Source organism: Mastomys coucha, unplaced genomic scaffold (genome assembly GCF_008632895.1).
Source record: "Mastomys coucha isolate ucsf_1 unplaced genomic scaffold, UCSF_Mcou_1 pScaffold1, whole genome shotgun sequence".
Lineage (NCBI taxonomy): Eukaryota > Metazoa > Chordata > Mammalia > Rodentia > Muridae > Mastomys > Mastomys coucha.
The window spans coordinates 80,417,023-80,437,950 of NW_022196891.1; the positions used below are offsets into that span (position 1 = coordinate 80,417,023).

The 20,928-nt window shown below is 48.4% G+C and overlaps 1 protein-coding gene across 2 annotated transcripts in view; it reads left to right on the plus strand.

Annotated features, from left to right (window-relative positions):
• Hhipl2 (HHIP like 2) overlaps positions 1–17,964 on the plus strand; it is a 20,212-nt gene extending 2,248 nt beyond the window's left edge. For both annotated transcript variants that reach the window (XM_031342994.1, XM_031342995.1), the window contains exons 2-9: positions 2,657–3,309; positions 4,281–4,424; positions 5,487–5,818; positions 7,669–7,795; positions 8,262–8,404; positions 13,819–13,900; positions 15,518–15,600; positions 17,099–17,964. In XM_031342994.1, the coding sequence (XP_031198854.1) occupies positions 2,657–3,309; positions 4,281–4,424; positions 5,487–5,818; positions 7,669–7,795; positions 8,262–8,404; positions 13,819–13,900; positions 15,518–15,600; positions 17,099–17,382 (1,848 nt within the window). In that variant the 3' untranslated portion in view covers positions 17,383–17,964. The remainder of the gene's footprint in view (positions 1–2,656; positions 3,310–4,280; positions 4,425–5,486; positions 5,819–7,668; positions 7,796–8,261; positions 8,405–13,818; positions 13,901–15,517; positions 15,601–17,098) is intronic.
• The last annotated feature ends 2,964 nt before the right edge of the window (positions 17,965–20,928 follow it).

Below are 20,928 nucleotides of genomic sequence, written 5' to 3' on the forward strand. Positions count from 1 at the left end.
TCTCAGGACTTCTTGCCACCAGGGTTAAGTACAGCATGGTGTCCGGCTGATTTCCGTAGTGCTTTTCTGAACTCTGGCAAGTGTGAGCTCCTGGAGAACATGTGCACTTTGCCCACTGCTGCTTGTGGGGCTCGCCCACGGGAGGCCCACAGTAGAGCGAGCCGCTTCTGGGTCTTGAGTCTCCTCCCCATGGAGAAACACTGGTTTGGTTCCCGAGCTGAGTCAAAACAACTTTGCAAGCTCCAAACGTATGCCTAAGAGTGTGCCAGGATGATGGTTCTATTTCCGCAGCCAGCTTCCGTTCACAAGCATCTCCTTATTTCACCTCCCTACCCCTGTGTTCTGCTCTTCAGGGGATGGCCTGGGGTGATCTGACACTCAGGTGGGTGGGTCCTCTTGCTTTGTACCAGCTCCTCTGACAGGTAGCTTCAGTTGAACCAGGCAGTTGGAAGGGGAGGCGCTGTGCATCTCTGGGTTTCTTTGTTTCCCGGTAGCCTCGTAACCAAGGGCTTGCTCTATATAGTGTCTAGCCAGGGGAAGGAGAACAGTGGGACTCTAATATACATGTAGGTGCTGCTGGTCCCTTTATGAGTGACTCCAGTCACTCAGGGCACTTGGCCGAGAGAGCCGTCAGTGATCTGGGGTGCTTGGCTGACAGATTCACCTCTACCCTTTAAACCCGATGTTGGTTACTTTTCTCTCGCTGTGATAAAACACCATGACGACAAAGGCCATTTATTAAAAAAAAAAAAAAGAAAAAAAAAAGCATTTAATATGGTGTATAGTTTCAGAGGATGAGAGTCCATGATGCTGGAGTGAAGGAACATCTAAGAGCTCACCCCTTGAACTACAACCACGAGGCAAAGAGAAGGAGCTGGGAAGTACGAGAGACTTTTGAAACCGCAGAGGCCACACCCAGGGCCACACCTCCTCCAACAGACACAACACTTCCGAAACAGCCCTGCCTGCCAATTAGGAACTAAAACTCAAGTCTATGAATGAGCGAATGAAGCCATCCTCACTCAAATCAACTGCCCCTTTAATTTTCCGAGTCTCAGCCACCTCTGTCTGTTAGCACTGCAAGGGGCTGAGAAATCCCACTGTTTCCTGAAATTGCTACCGTCTAGGAGGTCGAACAGCGGCTACTCCTTTGGACATTTAATCCTTGTATACTTTTGTGTACGACAGCCTCATTACGGAAAAGCTAGAACTGTACTTCCAGCACAGTGCCTTGCTTATATCAAACACGAATGTCTAATGTATGAAGAAATTACTAAGCATCTGGGAGAGACACATCAAATAGCCAATTTTTTTTTTGCTTGTTTGTTTGTTTTTGTTTTTGTTTTTTGAGACAGGGTTTCTCTGTGTAGTCCTGGCTGTCCTGGAACTCACTCTGTAGACCAGGCTGGCCTCGAACTCAGAAATCCACTTGCCTCTGCCTCCCAAGTGCTGGGGTTAAAGGCGTGCGCCACCACCGCCCAGCTCAAATAGCCATCTTGATTATATACTTTTGAATTGTTGAATGCTTTAAACACTAGGGGACATAGACTATGAACTTCTAACACTAGGTATCTAGATTTAATAGATGAGGAACTTGTGTCATGTTGTTTCACCTTCAGGGACGGGAGGACTGAAAAATGTGATACTGTTGTCCTTAAAAAATATTCCCCCTGGGATGGAGAGGGGCATCAGTGGTTAAGAGCACTTGCTGTTCTCATAGAGGACCAGGGTTCTGCTCCAAGCACCGACACAGTGGCTCGCAGACACCTGCATTTCCGATACCCTCTTTTGGCCTCTGCAGTTGTCTACACATGCAAGGTGCACATAAACTCATGCAGGCATCCACATATACACATACTAAAGAAATATTTTATAAATTCACCCATCATCTAATATATAATCGTAGGTAACAAGAACGGAGCAATAGACAACTGTGATACCTGCACAAGATCTAGCAGCCTGTCATGAAAGGGTGAGAGGCCAGGATTTATACCTAGTACATAGTTGATCATGGAGGGAGAGACGTTTTCTTCAGTGGTGTAACCACAAATAAGGTGTCTTACTCCTGTAAACAAACCCTCACTCATTCTGAAAACAGATCTAATAAAAACTCATTGGGTTTCACACATAAATCCATGCATGCTCGCACGCTCGCACACAGGCATGCATGCACACACGCTCGCACACAGGCATGCACCAGGACAATAGATAGGGTGCTCGTTGTAAAGGAGATGGGTGAGAATGACAAGGATACAGGAGAGTTATGATAAAATGTGACGTAAGCCGGGCCCTGGTAGCACACGCCTTTAATCCCAGCACTTGGGAGGCAGAGGCAGGCGCAGGCAGATCTCTGAGTTCCAGGACAGCCAGGGCTACACAGAGAAGCCCTGTCTTGAAAAACCAAAAAAAAAAAAAAAAGTGACATAAGACGTCATGACGAAACCCATTATTGCATACAACCTAACCCATGCTAACACACATTTTACGCGAGGGTTTTTCTCCAAGTGCCTTAACTGTATCAGGAATTTGGGATCTACAAAGACGATTATTATCAACCAGTTGTCCGCAAGCTTCCGGTCTGCTGACGCTCAGCTATGCCGCTTCTCCTTTTTCTTCGCTTGCTCACATTGATCAAGCTTCCCCCTCCTCTTTCCAGGAGTGCTCTCCCTATGCAGCTCACCTCTACGACGCCGAGAACCCCCAGACACCACTCCGGAACCTTCCGGGCCTCTGTTCTGACTACTGCTCTGCCTTCCACCGCAGCTGCCACTCAGCCATCTCCTTGCTAACCAACGATCGCGGCCTCCGGGAGTCCCATGACAAAGATGGCGCTCGCTTCTGCCACCTCCTCAACCTCCCAGACGAGGACTACTGCTTCCCCAATGTCCTGAGGAACCACCAACTCAACCGCAACCTGGGAGTGGTGGCTGAGGACCAGCAAGGTTGCCTGCAGCTCTGCCTGGCTGAGGTAGCCAATGGGTTGAGGAACCCTGTGTCCATGGTCCATGCTGGCGATGGCACCCACCGCTTCTTTGTTGCCGAGCAGGTAGGGGTGGTGTGGGTCTACCTCCCAGATGGGAGCCGCCTGGAACAACCCTTCCTGGATCTCAAGAGCATGGTGCTGACCACACCGTGGATTGGGGACGAGAGAGGCTTCTTGGGCCTGGCTTTTCACCCCAAATTCCGCCACAACCGCAAGTTCTATATTTATTATTCCTGCCTGGGCAAGAGGAAGGTGGAAAAAATCCGGATTAGTGAGATGAAGGTTTCCCTGTCCGACTGCAACAAAGCCGACCCCAAGTCGGAGAGGTGAGACTTTCAGGAGGACCGAAACTATGCTCCCAAGTGATGCCTCTCCATTGGGGTGGTAGCGAAGGACTGGGCCTGGTTTTCGAGTGCTAAACTAAAATGATAAGAAAATTGGCTGGACAGATGAGGCTAAGAGCGAGCCGTGGTTGCTCTTGCAGAGGATCTGTGTTCAGTCCCCTAGCATCCACACAGCACTCACAACCCTCTGTAATTCCCAGTTCTAGGTGTATGACTCCCTCTTCTGGCATTTTCTGGTACTGCATGCAGGTTGGTGCACAGGAAAAAAAAATAAGGCACATAAAAATGTGAAGGAAAGTCACTTCTGATGAATGAGGCCAACCTGGGTAACTTTACAGTGGAGCTTCTTTATGGGGCATAGCCCTCACCTTGCCCAACCTAGTCACAGCCATGCTTAGAAAGGAGAAGCCAGGGCTGGCAGCCAAAAGGGATTTTAGAGTGATTATAGAGAAACATATTAAATACAGCCGTAGCCTCTCATTAACGGTGCGGCCACTGGCTACCGGACCCTTTGCCCTCATTTCGAGGTTTCCAATGCATGGCTAGTTGACACTCTGGCTTCATTCTGTCACCGTGACAAGGTGGGGGTGGGGAGGATTTATTTAGCTTATACTTCCATGCCACAGTCTGTCACCGAGAGAAGGCAGGGCGGGACCCCGAGCCGGAACTTGAAGGTAGGCCTGCTTGCTATTCTATACAGCATTATCTCTAATTCATCTCACAGGCATAGATGCAGCAGGAGCATCAGAGGGGGGTGTTTGGCAGCCCAGATTCTACTCAGCAAGCTTCCTTGTGTGGTCTAGGCTATTATTCAAGGACCCGTGTTCTGTGGTCCTTGGAGGCCAAAGCCGGGCTTGGCTAACTTTGCAGATCTTGTTATCTTGAACCAGCCAACTTCTCTGGGTGTCTCAGCCATGCTAAAACCTAATGTATAGTTTCTTTTTCTCTTCCAGGGTCATCTTGGAGATAGACGAACCAGCCTCCAACCACAATGGCGGACAGCTTCTCTTTGGCCTGGATGGCTATCTGTACATATTCACTGGGGATGGAGGGCAGGCTGGGGATCCCTTTGGCAAGTTTGGAAATGCGCAGAACAAGTAAGCTGTGTGTGTGTGTGCATGCGTGTATGTGTGTGTGTGTGTGTGTGTGTGTGTAGGGGGTGCCGCACCCTGTTCCTTTCACGTGCACGCCTGGCACACTGTTTCTTTATATAGAGTCGAACTGAGCAGATCTAATTCCTTCCACCGCAGCCAGTGAGAGGAGCCTTTGGATTGTCTTTCTATCAATAATACAGACAGAACACTTGCTAACCAACAAAAATGCTTAATGTGGCTGGATATGGTAGTACCCGCCTTTAATCCCGGCACTTGGGAGGCTGAGGCAGGTGAATCTCTGTGAGTTTGAGGCTAGCCTGATCTACATAGTGAATTCCAGGACAGCCAGGGCTACAGAGTGAGACCCTGCCTTAATAAATAGATAAATAAATGAATGCTTAATAGGGTTATCATAGTGCTATATAGAAAATAATTTAAAAATTAAATGTACGTAGGACACTGTAGGACAACAAACATCTAATTTGGCTTATATCTCAATACACCTCAGGCTCTGTGCTAGGCCCAGAGACACAGAAGTCAGTTACTAAGAGCTGAGATCCAGATCTCAGATCTGTAGAGTGAGTTCCAGGACAGCCAGGGCTACACAGAGAAGCCCTGTCACGAAAAAACAAACAAACAAAAAAAGTCTTTTTTTATCCCCTGAGCACACCTCTCTCTGGGGGAAAAATTATTTATTTTCAAGTTTATAATATTAGGCCAAATTAGAGAGCACCCATCATTAAAATAGAAAACCAAAGCTTCAAATTACTAAGGGTCACGTGGTACGGGATCATGCTTCGTAATCGAGCCCCTTGAGCCAGAGGTGAGGGAATCTTAAACATCTCTTAGATATTTAAAAGAACCAAGCAGGTCACTCTCCTTCTGGGGTTCCTGGCAGTCTCCTGAGTGGGTCACTCTCCCTATGGGGTTCCTGGCAGTCTCCTGAGAGGTGTCAGCTCTCCGCGGCCTCCCTGGTCCTCTCCTCTGACCCTTTGCCTTTCTTACTTGTATCCTTGCTCACCCGGCCTCTTTCTTGCAGTCTGTCCTGTCTGTCTTGTCTTTCAGAAGTTCTCTACTGGGGAAAGTGTTAAGGATCGACGTGAGTGGGGCAGGCGTGGATGGCCAGCGGTACCGAGTGCCCCCGGACAATCCCTTTGTTTCTGAGCCGGGTGCCCACCCTGCCGTCTATGCCTACGGGGTCAGAAACATGTGGCGCTGTGCGGTGGACCGCGGAGACCCCGTCACACGCCAGGGCCGAGGTCGGATGTTCTGTGGGGATGTGGGCCAGAACAAGTTCGAAGAAGTGGACCTCATCGTTAAAGGCGGGAACTATGGCTGGAGAGCAAAGGAAGGGTTTGAATGTTATGACAAGAAACTTTGCCATAATGCTTCCTTGGGTAAGTAGGGTGCTTGCTGTCTGGGTGGTTTCTCAGTGAGTGGGCTGGGTTGGCAGGGCAGGTAGGCGGAGACAACCTGAGTATTCTGAGGGTTGTCTCTTTGGTAGCCTGTTGGGCCACCTCTCTGCTGCCCGAGTTAGTCACGCCAGAGGCACTTTGGTGATGTTTGTTTGGAAGTCAATCCCTGCTGGTCAGTAGAACTTGCCTAGCTAGAATCCCAGTGATGGAGGCAGAGGCTGGAGGGCTGTGAATTCAGAGCCAGCCTGGACTCCACGGGGAGTTCAAGGCTTGCTGCACACCCCACAGAGCCCAGCTAAGGTTAGCAGCAGCTCGGTAACTTTCCCACCTTTGTATCGCTCTGTGGCTGCCTTCCAAAGACAGGAGCTCGGAATGCTGGTGGGCAGCTTGTTTTTTGTTTTTTGTTTGTTTTTTTTAGGCTTATTTATTATTATTATTATTATTATTATTATTATTATTATTTTATTTTATTTTATTTTTTCAAGACAGGGTTTCTCTGTGTAGCCTTGGCTGTCCTGGAACTCACTCTGTAGACCAGGCTGGCCTCGAACTCAGAAATCCACCTGCCTCTGCCTCCCAAGCCCTAGGATTAAAGGCGTGCGCCACCACTGCCCGGCAGGCAGCTTGTTTTTGCTTCCACTTGTGGAGATGAGGTCTGAATAAGCCTCCATTGATTCTGGCCTTGAACCCATGGTCATCCAGCCTTAGCCAACTGCATGCTGGGAGCCCTCGGCCCTTTCTGGTTTGCACAAAATCCTTCTCTCTAGCAATTTCCTTTGCTCAGATCACTGGAACACTTGTTCTGTTTGTTCCGTGGAATGGAAAATAAAGCCAACTGATACTGATTGGGGCCGGTGAGATGGCTCAGTAGATAGAGATGCTTGACACCACCCTTGATGAGCAGAGCTGATCCTGGGACCCACGTGATGGAAAACTCGAACCAGCTCCTGAAAGCTGTCCTCACCGCAAATGCTCACACACAAAAATGCAGTACTTCTTTTTTTTTTTTTTTAATTTGATTCCTATGGTATATTCCAGCCATAATGCATTTACATTTTGGGTGAGCTGGGTCCCAGGGACTAACTAGTACTTTAAAGAAGTTACTTGAGTGGCTTCTAGGAGTACAACTTTAAGAACTACCGGTAGGGCAAACGTGGTGGCTACATGGGCTTTAAAAATAGTTTCCCAAAGCTAGGCAGTGATGGCACATGCCTTTAATCCCAGCACTTGGAAGGCAGAGGCAGACGGATCTCTGAGTTTGAGGCCAGCCTGGTCTACAGAGTGAGTTCCAGGACAGTCAGGGCTACACAGAGAAATCCTGTCTCGAAAAACCACAAAATAAATAAATAAATAAATAGTCTCCCAGTTGGAACATCCCCCATACACATGAGGAAGAAAGCGGGTACCTCAAAATCAGTAATTAGGGGGTGTTGGAGAGCCCCACCTGCTTCAAAGCTAGAGACTGCTGGTCTCCTTTCCTTCCTCCTCCTCTCCCCATCTTCCTTTTGAGACAGGGTCTCACATAACCCAGGCTGGCTTTATGCCTGTTGATCCTTCTGTCCCTACCTGTGTCTCAAGACTTCTGGTATATCTGCCCTGAGAACCTAAACGGGAACCAGGTGTTGGGGAGGGGATTTAGGGTGGAGATAACAGTGTAACGGGAAGCTTGAGTCCATGGTTGGTCTGCTGAGAAAGACGAAGGATTCCATTGCCGGTCTTACTAATGACCAAAAGCTAAATAAGACAATTGCATTGAGAAGTCCACTTTTGATTCCTTAGAACTATCCACTCAGGCCGTGATCTGTACTCCTTTTTTCCCTTGGTCCTGACAGACGACATTCTGCCCATCTATGCTTATGGCCATGGGGTGGGAAAGTCAGTCACTGGAGGGTTTGTCTACCGTGGGTGTGAATCCCCCAATCTCAACGGCCTCTACATCTTCGGGGACTTCATGAGTGGGTAAGGAAGGTCTTATTTATTTATTCGCTTTTTTTTAAAAAAGATTTATTTATTTTATGTATGTGAGTACACTGTTGCTGTCTTCAGACACACCAGAAAAGGCCATTGGATCCCATTATAGATGGTTGTGAGCCACCATGTGGTTTCTGGAATTTGAACTCAGGACCTCTGGAAGAGCAGTCAGTGCTCTTAACCACTGAGCCATCTCTCTAGCCCCTGTTTTTGCTTTTTGTTTTTTTGTCTTTTGTTTTTGTTTTTGAGGTGGGGTTTTGATATTTCTGGACAACCTGCAGCTTACCATGTAGAACAGATAGGTCTCAAACTCAAGGCGATTCTCCTGTCTCTTAGAGGTGTGCTTCACCATGTTCAGTGCTACTACTCGAGGATCCTTGATTCTAGGAGGGAAAATAGAACTGTGGAGTGGAAAGACGGATTCCTACAACATAAGGTTTTATCTTTCATCTAGTCGACTTATGGCTTTGCAGGAAGATAGGAAAACCCAGAAATGGACGAAGCGAGACATCTGCCTGGGCAACTCGACCTGCGCCTTCCCGGGGTTGATCAGCACATACAGCAAATTCATCATCTCCTTTGCTGAAGATGAAGCAGGTAACCCCTGATGTCTGAGTCCGTAACCATGAGCATCGGCTGAGCATTTCTTTTTTTCTTTTCTTTTTCTTTCCTTTCTTTTCTTTTTATTTTTTTAAAGATTTATTTATTTATTATATGTAAGCACAATGTAGCTGTCTTCAGACACACCAGAAGAGGGCATCAGATCTCATTACAGATGGTTGTGAGCCACCATGTAGTTGCTGGGATTTGAACTCAGGACCTCTGGAAGAGTGGTCAATACTTTTAACCACTGAGCCATCTCTCCATCCCAGCTGTGCATTTCTTGTCACTTAAACAGTCACCGTCACTTCTCTTATGGCGATCCTTGAGCCGAGTTTCCTAACACACTGGGAAATGAGTAACCACAGGTCCCAGGAGACGCAGTCACTCTTTTCAGTGTCATGAGGGGGGAAACATTGATCGTTGATTATACCCCCTCAGCCACCACCCCCCACACGACCCCCGCCATAGTGCAAAGTACAGCTCCTTGTGAGGGACACTTCAAGGTCTCATCTCTGACTTCAGAGAGGTCTGTGCCCTCCCTATCAGCTGCTTTTAGTCTGAGATGATTAGAAGAGTGTGGTCAAGGCCCAAGTGGGTCAGGCTAAATGTGCTGCTCATTCTTATCTTCTTGGATGCTCTAGGAGGAGATGTGTGGTCACTGATTGGGTTAGGGTACTCCTGACTCTGCCAAGAGTTTGTAAGGAAAGAAACCTGGATGTAAAATGTGTGTGTGTTAGCAAAGTATATGGTTATTTTATGGAAGACACCATGTGCATTATAAAGGCATCTTTGACCACTGAAGCCAAGGTTTGTACACATGTCTAAGGAACATGTATGCTCCTAAAAATATATAGCCAGGGAGTTCATTTTTTAAAAACAGATTTCTTTATTTTATGTATGAGAGTACACTGTCGCTGTGTTTAGACACACCAGAAGAGGGCATCGGATCCCACTACAGATGGTTGTGAGCGACCATGTGGTGGCTGAGAATTGAACTCAGGACCTCTAGAAGAGCAGTCAGTGCTTTTAACCGCTGAGACATCTGGTCAGCCCCCAGAGAGTTCATTTTTAGTCTTAGCATTCCATTAGTTAATGTTTCATTTTGAAAGGTTAAAGTTTCAGATTTTAAAGAAATCCCATTTTGTTTTCCTAAGTATGCACAGGATCTTTTTGTCTAGTCATACTTCAGTGGCAAGAAAGGCAATAAGATGATGTCATAGGCTGGGGATATAGCTCAGTTGCTAGAGTGCCTGAGGCTCTGGGTTCATATCTGTAATCCCTGTATGAAGGAGTGGAGGCAGGAGAATCCAGAAATTCAAGGTTACCCTTGGCTTATGGGGGTCTGAGACTAATCTGGCTATGTGAAACTTTATCTCAACACACACACACACACACACACACACACACACACACACACACACACACAGAGACAGAGAGACAGTGAGACAGAGAGACAGAGAGACAGTGAGACAGTGAGACAGTGAGACAGAGAGACAGAGAGATTGAAAAAGAGCAAAACCTAGTATCCATAAGTGTCTCCTAGATACCTGAGATTCTCTACAGATGGAAGGCCAGGGCTGGGAGAGTCCCTGCATTTAGCTCTCTTCACTCAGAGCCTCAGGGTGGCTGCACACATCCCCATCTGGAGGAGGTAATAAAGAAATCCAGTCAGTTCCCGTCCCTCTCCTCTCAGCTAGCTGCTGGATCGATATTTTCTATAGCAGCAGAAGTTGATAAGTGTTTTCTCTCCTTCAGTGATGGAGATATAGGCGGAATTAGACCAGACAGAGCAGTGAAGGCAGGTTTATTAGGAGGCAATTCTCAGGTGGGTTAACCCATCTCACAGGTGGAGGTCAGCGAAGTCACACATCCAGGCTAAAGCAAGGGGCCTTCATAGACTTTAGGCAAGGAGAGCTGGCCCCAAACGGAGCTCCTGGGCAGGCACTCTTGGGTGGGTTGCCAGAAACGGGGAGGAGAGGTTTTCTCAGTGTAGGCAAGGTTTGGGGAGGGAGGGCAGACAGGGGTTTCCCAGCTTGTGCAGGGGATGAGCAGGGGCCCCAGTCTAACAGAAGATATTTTAGAAAATTCAAGAATTTTAAATTGAAAAAGTCTATGTGAGTTGCAAATTGGGAATCGAAACATTTTTTTTTGTTGTTGTTTTTTTTTGAGACAGGGCTTCTCTGTAGACTAGGCTGGCCTCGAACTCAGAAATCCGCCTGCCTCTGCCTCCCAAGTGCTGGGATTAAAGGCGTGTGCCACCACCGCCAGGGGAATCGAAACATTTAAAGAAGAAAAACCAAAGGCTGGCAAGAGGCTGCTCAGGGAAGAAAGGACAGATCAGTGCAAGCCATTCTTCCACCCTGGTGTGGGGGGCCTCTCTACTGGAACCCCCCAAAAGGTGCTTCCCTGCAGAGCCGGATCAGTGCAAGCCATTCTTCCACCCTGGTGTGGGGGGCCTCTCTACTGGAACCCCCCAAAAGGTGTTTCCCTGCAGAGCCCTAGCTTTGGAGGTTTGGTTTGCTGGGCCTGTGGATACCAGTCAGAAGAGGAAAACAGGCCTGCTTTTGAAAGCAGTCATTTCTAGCAAACACAGCTAGTGTCCCCTGAGAAGTGGGACTGTGCTAAGGCTCTGCCCTGGGTCAGCCCTGAGGCCAGAAGGTGCCTCTAGGTGAGCTCCTTTCTCTTGTAAAAGCAGGCTCCCTATCAGGTCCTTTTCATTTTCTTCCCACTGAGACTCTTCTAGAGGAGAACCATTGTCTCCTGCATCAATTGCTATTTTGGGGTAAGATGCTTTTCAGTGGAACTAGACTGCGTTAGCTCTGGCCACATTTTAGTCAGGGAGCCCTTAGACAGGACACTAGGTATTAACTGAAGTGAACCTAAATGAATGGCTGGCCTGGAGCTATCCCTGGGCCAGTGTGCAAGCTGACCTAAGTAAGGGCCAGCTAGAGGCAAGTCCCACTGCATTAAAGGTTATCTTTCTGCATGAAATGGATATTAAGGGGATGGCCAGATGGATCAGCTGGTAAAGGTGCCACTAAGCCTGACAACCTGAATTCCATTCAGAGACCCAAGGAGAAAACTGCTCTCTGCAGCTTGTCCCCCAATCTCCATGCATGGGCCATGGCACACATGCCTCTCACATATCCGAAATGAACAAGTAAGATGTAAAATAGATACTCAAAGTATTAGCTGTATACCACAGATAAAATTTTGTGTTTTCCTCCTAAATATAGAACTGGAAGTTTCTGGCATGTTCAACACGTACACATTACACAGGCTGTAGTCAGGTAAAGTAAACACGCAGTGAGATAACCCCTGCTTCCCACCTTGGAGCTCGTGTGTATTGTGGACGGTTCCTGTCTGAGTGGCCTGAGTTCCAGTGACGATTAGAAGGCAGCTCATTTATCTGATGATGTCTGATGGTGTTTGGTATTTCCAGTCAGATGGTACAATTGGATCCCGAGAAGGATGTGTGTCCCGACTCCTTGGCCCCGTCTCTTCTCAGAACAGTTACAAGCACATCTTATATCCGTATGCGAAGCCACAGTGTCTACCATACTTGTTACTCTGGGTAGCCGACTCTGCAAAGTCTAAGATCCTCCACACTGCAGAGCAACACACGGTCGCTGCTCTCCACACATCTGAGGGCAGAGTTGTAGAACTGTCACACTTGCAGCTTCACGACTGTCTTCTGTGAAGCTGACGAGCAGTCGCATAAGCCTCGTGCGTGAGTAGAACACGGTGAAACCCGCTAGCATTATGTCGGGCTGACAGAGCTCCCGGGGCACTTGCACCGGAGATAAGAAAGAATAGAGGGCTGAAGACACAGCCCAGTTGTCAAGTGTCACCCTGCATCATGAAGACCTGAGTTCAGTTCCCTAACACTCAGGTAAAAACTGGGTGTGACAGTGCCCTGTAACTTCTGTGCTGGAGGGGAAGAGGCAGGTGGACCCTGGATCTCAGTGGCCGGCCAGCCCAGCCAGACCCTGTTTCAAACATAAGATGATGAACAGTCAGGGGAGACACTCAACATCAACCTGTGGCATCTGCATGCTGATGCATACACGTGCACATCACATATGGGAACACATTCATATCCCCCTCCTCTCCTCACCACAAGCCACTATCAATGTTCTTATTCCATGCGTGTGTGTGTGTGTGTGTGTGTGTGTGTGTGTGTGTTACGTAGATCGGGAGGCCTCCCAGGATAGCACAGCTCAGCAATGGTGTTTTGAGAACTCATGTCTAGAATTACCCAGGTAGCACTGGGGCTGAGGCCCATCCTCAACCACAGCCATGCTTGGCACAGACAACCGTCAGGAGAAGGGAGGTAGATTCTTCTACCAGGAAGTGATGGAGATGTTTTCTGAAAGCCAAGCAGGAAAGGCTGGGAGGAAGCATGCCTCTTTCTAAATGTGATCCTGGAGGGTGTGGCTGGAGGTGTTTGGGATGGGGGAAGTGTGGGGAAGACCAAGGGGATAGATAGGCTGAAAGGCTGGGGATGGTCAGAAAGAAATCAACAATCCAGTCACCGAGGAGGAAAATGCCAAAGCTAGGCTGACAGGCAACAGGGATGAAGGGACAGAGCAGAGTGACAGACAGTGGGCTGCAGCCTGCACCGGAGGAGAGCCTCACCTGCCTGGAGCGGCTGGAGAAGGGGGCGGAGCGGCTGGAGAAGGGGGCGGAGCTTCACCGAGGTGACATTTCTAGGAGATAAGAGGAGGCAGAGATCATTCTGTAGCATCCAGCAGCACACCCATGAAGTGGCCTCCACTGGGCCCCCTCCTAAGAGGTTTGAACCGCTTTGGAGGTTCAAAGGTGAACTTTCCCCTCCAGAAGCCTGCAACCCAGTGCAGGGCTGGCTGTCAGGCGTCCGGAGCTCACCCGTGATGCTCACAACACTTTAGGACTGTGTCTTAGTCGGGGTCTCTATTCCTGCACAAACATCATGACCATGAAGCAAGTTGGGGAGGAAAGGGTTTATTCAGCTTACACTTCCACATGGCTGTTGATCACCAGAGGAAATCAGGACTGGAACTCAAGCAGGTCAGGAAGCAGGAGCTGACGGCAGAGGCCCTGGAGGGATGTTCCTTACTGGCTTGCTTCTCCTGGCTTGCTCAGCCTGCTCTCTTATAGAACCCAAGACTACCAGCCCAGGGATGGCACCACCCACAAGGGGCCCTCCCCCCTTGATCACTAATTGAGAAAATGCCCCACAGCTGGATCTCATGAAGGCACTTCCCCAACTGAAGCTCCCTTCTCTGGGATAACTCCAGCCTGTGTCAAGTTGACATACAAAACCAGCCAGTACAGACTGGTAGCTTCATTCTGTTGTTTTCTGTGTGTCCAGCCGTGTCTCAGCCTTGCTGATATGGTGTTCTTGTTCCTGACTCCTGTCTCCACAGGGGAGCTGTATTTCCTGGCCACCTCCTACCCCAGTGCCTATGCACCACATGGATCTATTTACAAGTTTGTGGATCCCTCAAGGTGAGATTTGGTGTCATTTTTCTTCTCAGGAATGAGTTCATAGGCAGATGTACAAATGGATCGCACCCTCTGAGGCTGTTTCCCTGACTTCGAGGTGCAGTTCAGTTGGATATGTGACAAATAGATCTAGCCATTGCTCAGGGCCCAGCATAGCTTCACCTAACAGCTGGGCTCTCCATCTGTGTGACTTCAGAAGTTCCTGGGGGGAGGTCTAGTTGGTCCCCAAGGCTGTGCCTTAGAAGCCCTGCTGAGAAATGGAGTGTAGATTGCCACATGAGGAACCTTGTCTGGGCAGCCTCCACTGTAGTCCATTGCTGTGCACAGCTCTGCTCCTCTGACCTGGAGCCATCCTACCTCCAGAGCTCTCTGGTGGGATGATCGTGCTTGGAGAGGGAATTCTGCTCTTCCAGGCTGAACCTAGTTCCCTCTCCTTTGAACCCTTTAGAGTTAAGTTTGGTTAAGAGATAATCGAACCCCGCCACTTTCCTAAGAACAGGCTGAGAAACCAAATAGAACCAGACAGAAATGATTGGTTGTGAACTTGATTGGTTGTTGGCTTTCTTGCAGAGTCTCTTATTATAGTATAGGCTGGCCTGGAACTCATTTAGTCCTTTTGAACTCCAAGTAGTCCTCCTGCCTCAGCCTCCTGCGTGCTGGGCTTGTAGGCATGAGTCACAAAGCCCGGCTGTATGCACACACACATTGACAGAATGGCAAGAGGACTGATAAAAGGCCTCAAGCCATGGTTATAGAGACTGAAACCGGGCAAGCTCAGCCACTGAGCCTCATGGGGTGAGAGTGACATCAGAGAGAGGGCCGGAGTGAAGCGATGAACTGGCTGGGAGGTTCCAGTTCAGTACCCCGAAGCCCCATGTGTTTCAGGAGTTGCCCATGGGGACATGCAACTTAACTGCAAGGTGATGCTAGCTGGTGAGGTGGACCGTGCTTAGCTTCTGTTCCATTGTCCTTTTGAAGGGGTTTTTCTTAAACTGATTCATTATTACCATTGCAACAATGAATACCATCACCGTCCCCACCATCACCATGATTGCCCTCATCACTGTTATCATCATCATCACCATCACCATGATCATCATCATCACCATCATCACTGTTATCACCATCACCATGATCATCATCATCACCATCATCCCCATTATTTGCTGAGCACTTCCTATCTGCTGGACCTTGTTCAAGTGTTATTATTTTTTTTTTTAAAAAAAAACTCCATTCTTCACCAATCACTGATGATGTGCCAGGGACACAGCTCTCAGTAATTCTTCACCATTTTCCTGTGGGCCATTGGAAACCTTTTTTTTTTTCTATTTCATAAATTGAGGCTTTGTAAGATGTACTGGGCCACTCTGATGTGGACCCAGTTGTGCCTGTCAGCAGACCCTGTGCTGACCTCCATTCCCCAACTGCCTCCTGAAGGCTCTGGGTACCCTTGCTCCTCTCTGTCTGAGCTCAGAGCACACTCCTACCACAACTACCCAGCCCATGGACAAGAAAGGGCCAAGCCCAGTTCTTGTAAATGTACACCCCGAGGCGACCTCGATGTCCTGATTTGTGTCTTCATCATCCTGTGACATCGCCCTCTCTGCTGGGTGTTTATAGGCGAGCTCCGCCAGGCAAATGCAAATACAAGCCAGTGCCGGTGAGAACCAAGAGTAAGAAGATCCGGTTCCGGCCACTCGCCGGTGAGTCCCTTCCTGAGGTTTGGCTTAGTCATGGGTGCAGCCACATCCTTAGCAAACACGTGGTACTCCCCTGGGTGGAGGGTCAGACTTTCTTGGTTTTCTTCTTGTAATATTTATTTTCTGTGTATGCACGTTTTGCCTGCATTTGCGGATATGTACTGTGTGTGTGCGCGCGCGCAGTGGCCGACAGAGCCTAGAATGAGGCTTCGGATGCCCTGTAACGGGAGTTCCTGTTGGTTGTGAGCCACTGGGTGGTGCTGGGAACTGATCCTGGCTCTTCAGCAAGAACAGAGAGTGCTCTTAATGGTTGAGCTGTCTTGAGCTCCAGGGGTCATAATTTCTCTATAAAGGGTTACGAGGACTATTGACTTGTAGCTCAGTGTGTGTGTGTGTGTGTATGTGTGTGTGTGTGTGTATGTGTATGTATGTGTGTGTGTGTATGTGTGTATGTGTGTGTATATGTGTGTGTGTATGTGTGTGTGTGTGTATGTGTATGTATGTGTGTGTGTGTATGTGTGTGTGTGCATGTGTGTATGTGTGTGTGTATGTGTGTGTGTGTATGTGTGTATGTGTGTGTGTATGTGTGTGTGTATGTGTGTGTATGTGTGTGTGTATATATGTGTGTGTGTATGTGTGTGCATGTGTGTATGTGTGTGTGTGTATGTGTGTATGTGTGTGTGTATGTGTGTGTATGTGTGTGTGTATATGTGTGTGTGTATGTGTGTGCATGTGTGTATGTGTGTGTGTGTGTATGTGTGTGTGTGTGTGTGTATGTGTGTATATGTGTGTGTGTGTCTCTTCTGCAGACCACAATTAGTGGGATACCTGCTTCTACTGTGATCTGCTGTCCTCTAGTCATTCGTCCGTCCATCCATCCGTGCATGCATGCAATTGTTTATGCATTCATTCATTTGGTGATAACTATTCAGTATTTACATTGTGGGAGGTTCTGTGCTAAGCCTGGAGATATATATAGCAAAGGATGCTCAACATCTCTGATCTACGCATATTTGGAGTCAAATGGGAGAGGGACATAGAGGAATTAGATAATTGTGAGGTTCTGTTTCAGAGGCTCTGTAGGGTACTGTGAGGGAGTGTGAGGTGAGGAATTCTTCTTCATGGTAAAACAAGGAGTCACGGAGGACTTTTAAGAGGCCGGATGCAATCTTAGGCAGACATCCCAGAACCACTTATCTCTGGAGTGACCCCAATCCACAAAAGAAGGCATTTACTGCCAGGCCAGATAAGGGTATTAAAACATTATCAATACGAACAATTGATATCACAGTTCCCTTATGGCAAGCTGGGTGTGGCGGCACTCACAGTACTAGCTCCCCAGAAGGTTGAGATGGGAGGATTGCTTGAGCCAGAGCTGGAGGCCAGCCCAGGGACCTCTGCCAGGCTCCGTCTTTTAGAAAGCTGTGAGGTTCCTTAGGGCTCCTTTTGCGGCTTCTTCCTGGCTTGTCGCTTTCCCACTGAATAAATGCTTGCCTTCCAGCCACCGTCTTGGACTTGCTGAAGGAGGAATCGCAGAAAGCGGCCCGGACACCATCCAATGCAACCTTAACTTCTAGCTCAGACAGGGTTGCGTCTCAGAAGGGCTCCCCCAAGAAGCCGGCTTCTCCCCCAAGTAGCAAGAAAGCATTTCGAAGGCCTAGCACCAAGAAGAAAAGCAGTGCGTGGTCCCCGGGTCCCCAAGGCAAGAGGAAGCAGAATCATGATAGCCGTGGGGTCGGGATGAGACAAGCCGCACGGAAGTCCCCAGGGAGAAGTCGCCCATGACCTCTTGGTCAACTTGGCTGATGAGACCCGAGATAGGAGAGTGCATACTATTGCCGATGCTGAGCTTGGGTCTCAGACAGCCAAGAAGCCTGGGTGGAGGTGGGTTGGGCAGAGATGGTTTCTAGCCTGTGTGGTCTTTCCCTCCCTGGGAAATCTTGCTGTCTACTGACGCAACGTGAGCCTGGTCTGTGGGCAGCATTTCTGTGGAGAGACCACAGCCCACACGCCCCTGCACCTGGCTTATGGCGTGTGCTAGTGTGGATACCTGCCTGGAATCCCACCTGACATCCTTTCTACCTGGTGTAATAAATTACCTTTGGCTTACTCTTACACATCCTTTGATCTCAGTGTTTGGCAATGGGCCATCTAGCTTGTTTCAGCCAGCTTGCTTTAGCAGCTCGCTCCTCTCTCCTGCTGCCTGTGACTGGCTCCTATATGTAAGCCCTCTCTCTGGAAGACAGATGGCCCCTTTCTTTCCTCCAGACAGAAGCCCGTGAACTGAAAACGAGCAGGCTCAGCTCTGATCCTCCAGCACTTGTTATCTGGGTTCAGCTAATGGCTAATAAACACAACTGCATTCCATTTGGGGTCCTCTGTTTGCCCTCTCTGTACGCTTCATCTTGAAATCTTCCAATCTTGATTCTTACTAAGCCTTGTTGCACAACTCTGTGGAAGATAAGGAAGGTGGGGGACTTCCCGACTGGACCTCCGAGTGAGGAAGTGTCACAGAGCAGCCAGGCAATGCTCCATCTCAGAATGGTACACCTGTCCCTGGGGGTTGGGGGGGGGCTTGATGGAGGCCTGCAGCTTTTGAACTAAAGGAGGGATGGAGAACGATAGGGTCTGTGTGGAGGGGTGGTTGTGATGGCGGAGAGATGGCTCAGAAATCAAGAGCCCTTACTGCTCTTCCAGAGGATGTGGGTTCAGTTTCCAGCACCTACGAGGCAGCTTACAATTGCCTCTTACTCCAGATCCAGGGGTACACATGCATACACGCAGGTGCAATATCCATACCCACTAAAAATATAACTAAGAGAGGAAGTAAGATCCTGGCAGGTCTCCAAATCAGGAACAAAATCCAGGACACCATGGATGCTTAGTTTAAAGAGAACAAAGCGGGCTGGAGAGATGGCTCAGCGGGTAAGAGCACTGACCGCTCTTCCGAAGATCCTGAGTTCAAATTCCAGCAAGCACATGATGGCTCACAACCACCTGTAATGAGATCTGATGCCCTCTTCTGGTGCGTCTGAAGACAGCTACAGTGTACTTATGTATAAAAAGTAAATCTTTGGGCCTGAGTGAGCAGGGTTGGCCGGAGTGAGCAGAGGTCCTAAATTCAATTTCCAGCAACCACATGAAGGCTCACAACTATCTGTACAGCTACAGTGTACTCATATACATAAAATAAATAAATAAATCTTTAAAAAAATAAAGAGAACAAAGCATAGTGTTTCCCGGGAGGCTAGGGGTTTTTAGAGGTGATGTGGGCGCTGCTCTAACGGGGTTGAACTGGAGGGTTTTTTCTTTCTGATAGAAACAAATCACACCTTTCCCTTTCATAAGCACACTCACTCGATCGACACTCCTGAGCCTCTCCGCTTCTTGCTCTTTCATCTTTATGGAAGATTGTCAGTATTACCCATCTCTTCTCCAACTCCATTTTCAGAGCTTGTTTATCCGCCCCTCCCCCTCCCCTAGGTTCATCTCCACCCCCCCTTTCCTTATTAACAGTTCTTGCAAGTACGCCGCAGGGTAGAAATACACTTCAGGGTATAGCTCCGAGATCTCACACTTCTGAGTTTTCAGATGACCACCTCAGCTTAAAGATGGAAGGGATTTAAACCCCGTGTTGTTTCATTCTAAGATGGCTGAAGGTCTTGGATCTGTTCAGAGGGATTGGCTCTGACCGCTGAAGCGTGTATTTGAGTTCATACCCGTGCAGTCTCTGTTCAAAGCAGACAACAAGAGCATAGTCTCGGTTGGTAGTGTTTAAACTAAGCGTTAAAAACACAGGTTATCAAAATACAGACAACACTGGCCAGATGTAAGGCATTCTGAACTTCTTTTTAAAATTACTTTTTATTTTTAATGATGTGTAGGCGTACCTATCTGTATGTGTTGAATACAATGCCCACGGAGGCCAAGAGAAGGTGTTGGCGCTTCGGTCAGGATTCCAGGTGCTGAGAACGGATCTGGATCCTGGGTCCTTGGCAAGAGCAGAAGGTGGCAAGTTATTTTTTTCAGCCCTACTCTGAACTCATTAGAGCCAGAGGATGATGGGTGGGTCTAGAGAACACAGCTGAAAGGATTCTCTGAAATTCTGGGAAGCTGGGGGAGGGGCGGAGAGTTTCCCTGGCCCAGAGTTCTTGACAAACTAGTTATGGATAGCCATGCAGCGAGCTCTCATGGAAGGGCACAGTGAGCCCAACATGTGTTCAGTTTCCTCAAAATTTATGGAGTTGAAAGGTCCAGAAAGGAAAGAAAACAAAACCAAAGACTAATTGGTGGGGTGGGGTTGGGGTGGGGCCGGGCTCGGGGGCAGCAGCGACCCAAGAATGATAAGGTGGCCGTGACACCTGAGGTGATGCTGGTGTGTGGCTGGGGACAGCTCCACGCTGCCACCCACAGCAGCCTTGCCGAGTTCCGGCTGGAGACTTCTCAGATGAAGCCAGAGTGCTGGGCTGTGATGCAGAAAACCACGTTAGGAGAGGACAAGATGAAGCAGAGCTGGGGTTTATTATGAAGAGGTTTTAGGCCAGCACTGATGGTGCATGCCTTTAATCCCAGCACTTGGGAGGCAGAGGCAGGCGGATTTCTGAGTTCAAGGCCAGCCTGGTCTACTGAGTGAGTTCCAGGACAGCCAGGGCTATACAGAGAAACCCTCTCGAAAAACAACAAACAAACAAACAAAAAAAGAGGTTTAAAACACAGATTAAAGCATGGGTGCTAACAGCAGGCTGGACACTTAGAGCAAGGCTGGAAGACACACAGACAGAGGGGGCCTGGGTGTCTCAGTTGCAGTCTTGCGCGACTGTGGTGGCTCCTGAAAACACATTTAAAGCTTTATTGGAGCTTTCTTTTTCCTCTTCCCTTTCTGGTAAATGGGTACACAGAGTTCCAGAGACACTTTGGGCATAGCATTACACTCTGGTAAGCTAAAATGACACTAACAAAAGAGGGGGAATTAATTATAATTATACATTTTATTTCATCCAGCATGTTCAAACACTGTAAGCAGTTAAATCTTCCTAATTTCAGAGTTTACATTCTTTCTTTTCTTTGGTTCTAAGTTTTCTAAGTGGGGGTATGGTTGTTCTCATCTTAATACAGTACGGTCCTACTTCAAACGGCCTTCAGTCTGTGTATCCTTTATCAAGCCCTGGCCTTGAGATCTGGGTGAGAAATCCCACGTCCGGAAAATTCACGAGTTCAGAAAAGATTCTTGGCGCTCTACCCCAAGTGTCCCAGCTCCGAGGGTGTTCTAGCATCCAAGAAAAAAAAGTCTTGCTCTCACCAGGAAAGCAGTCGGGAACTTTCATTTTGGGA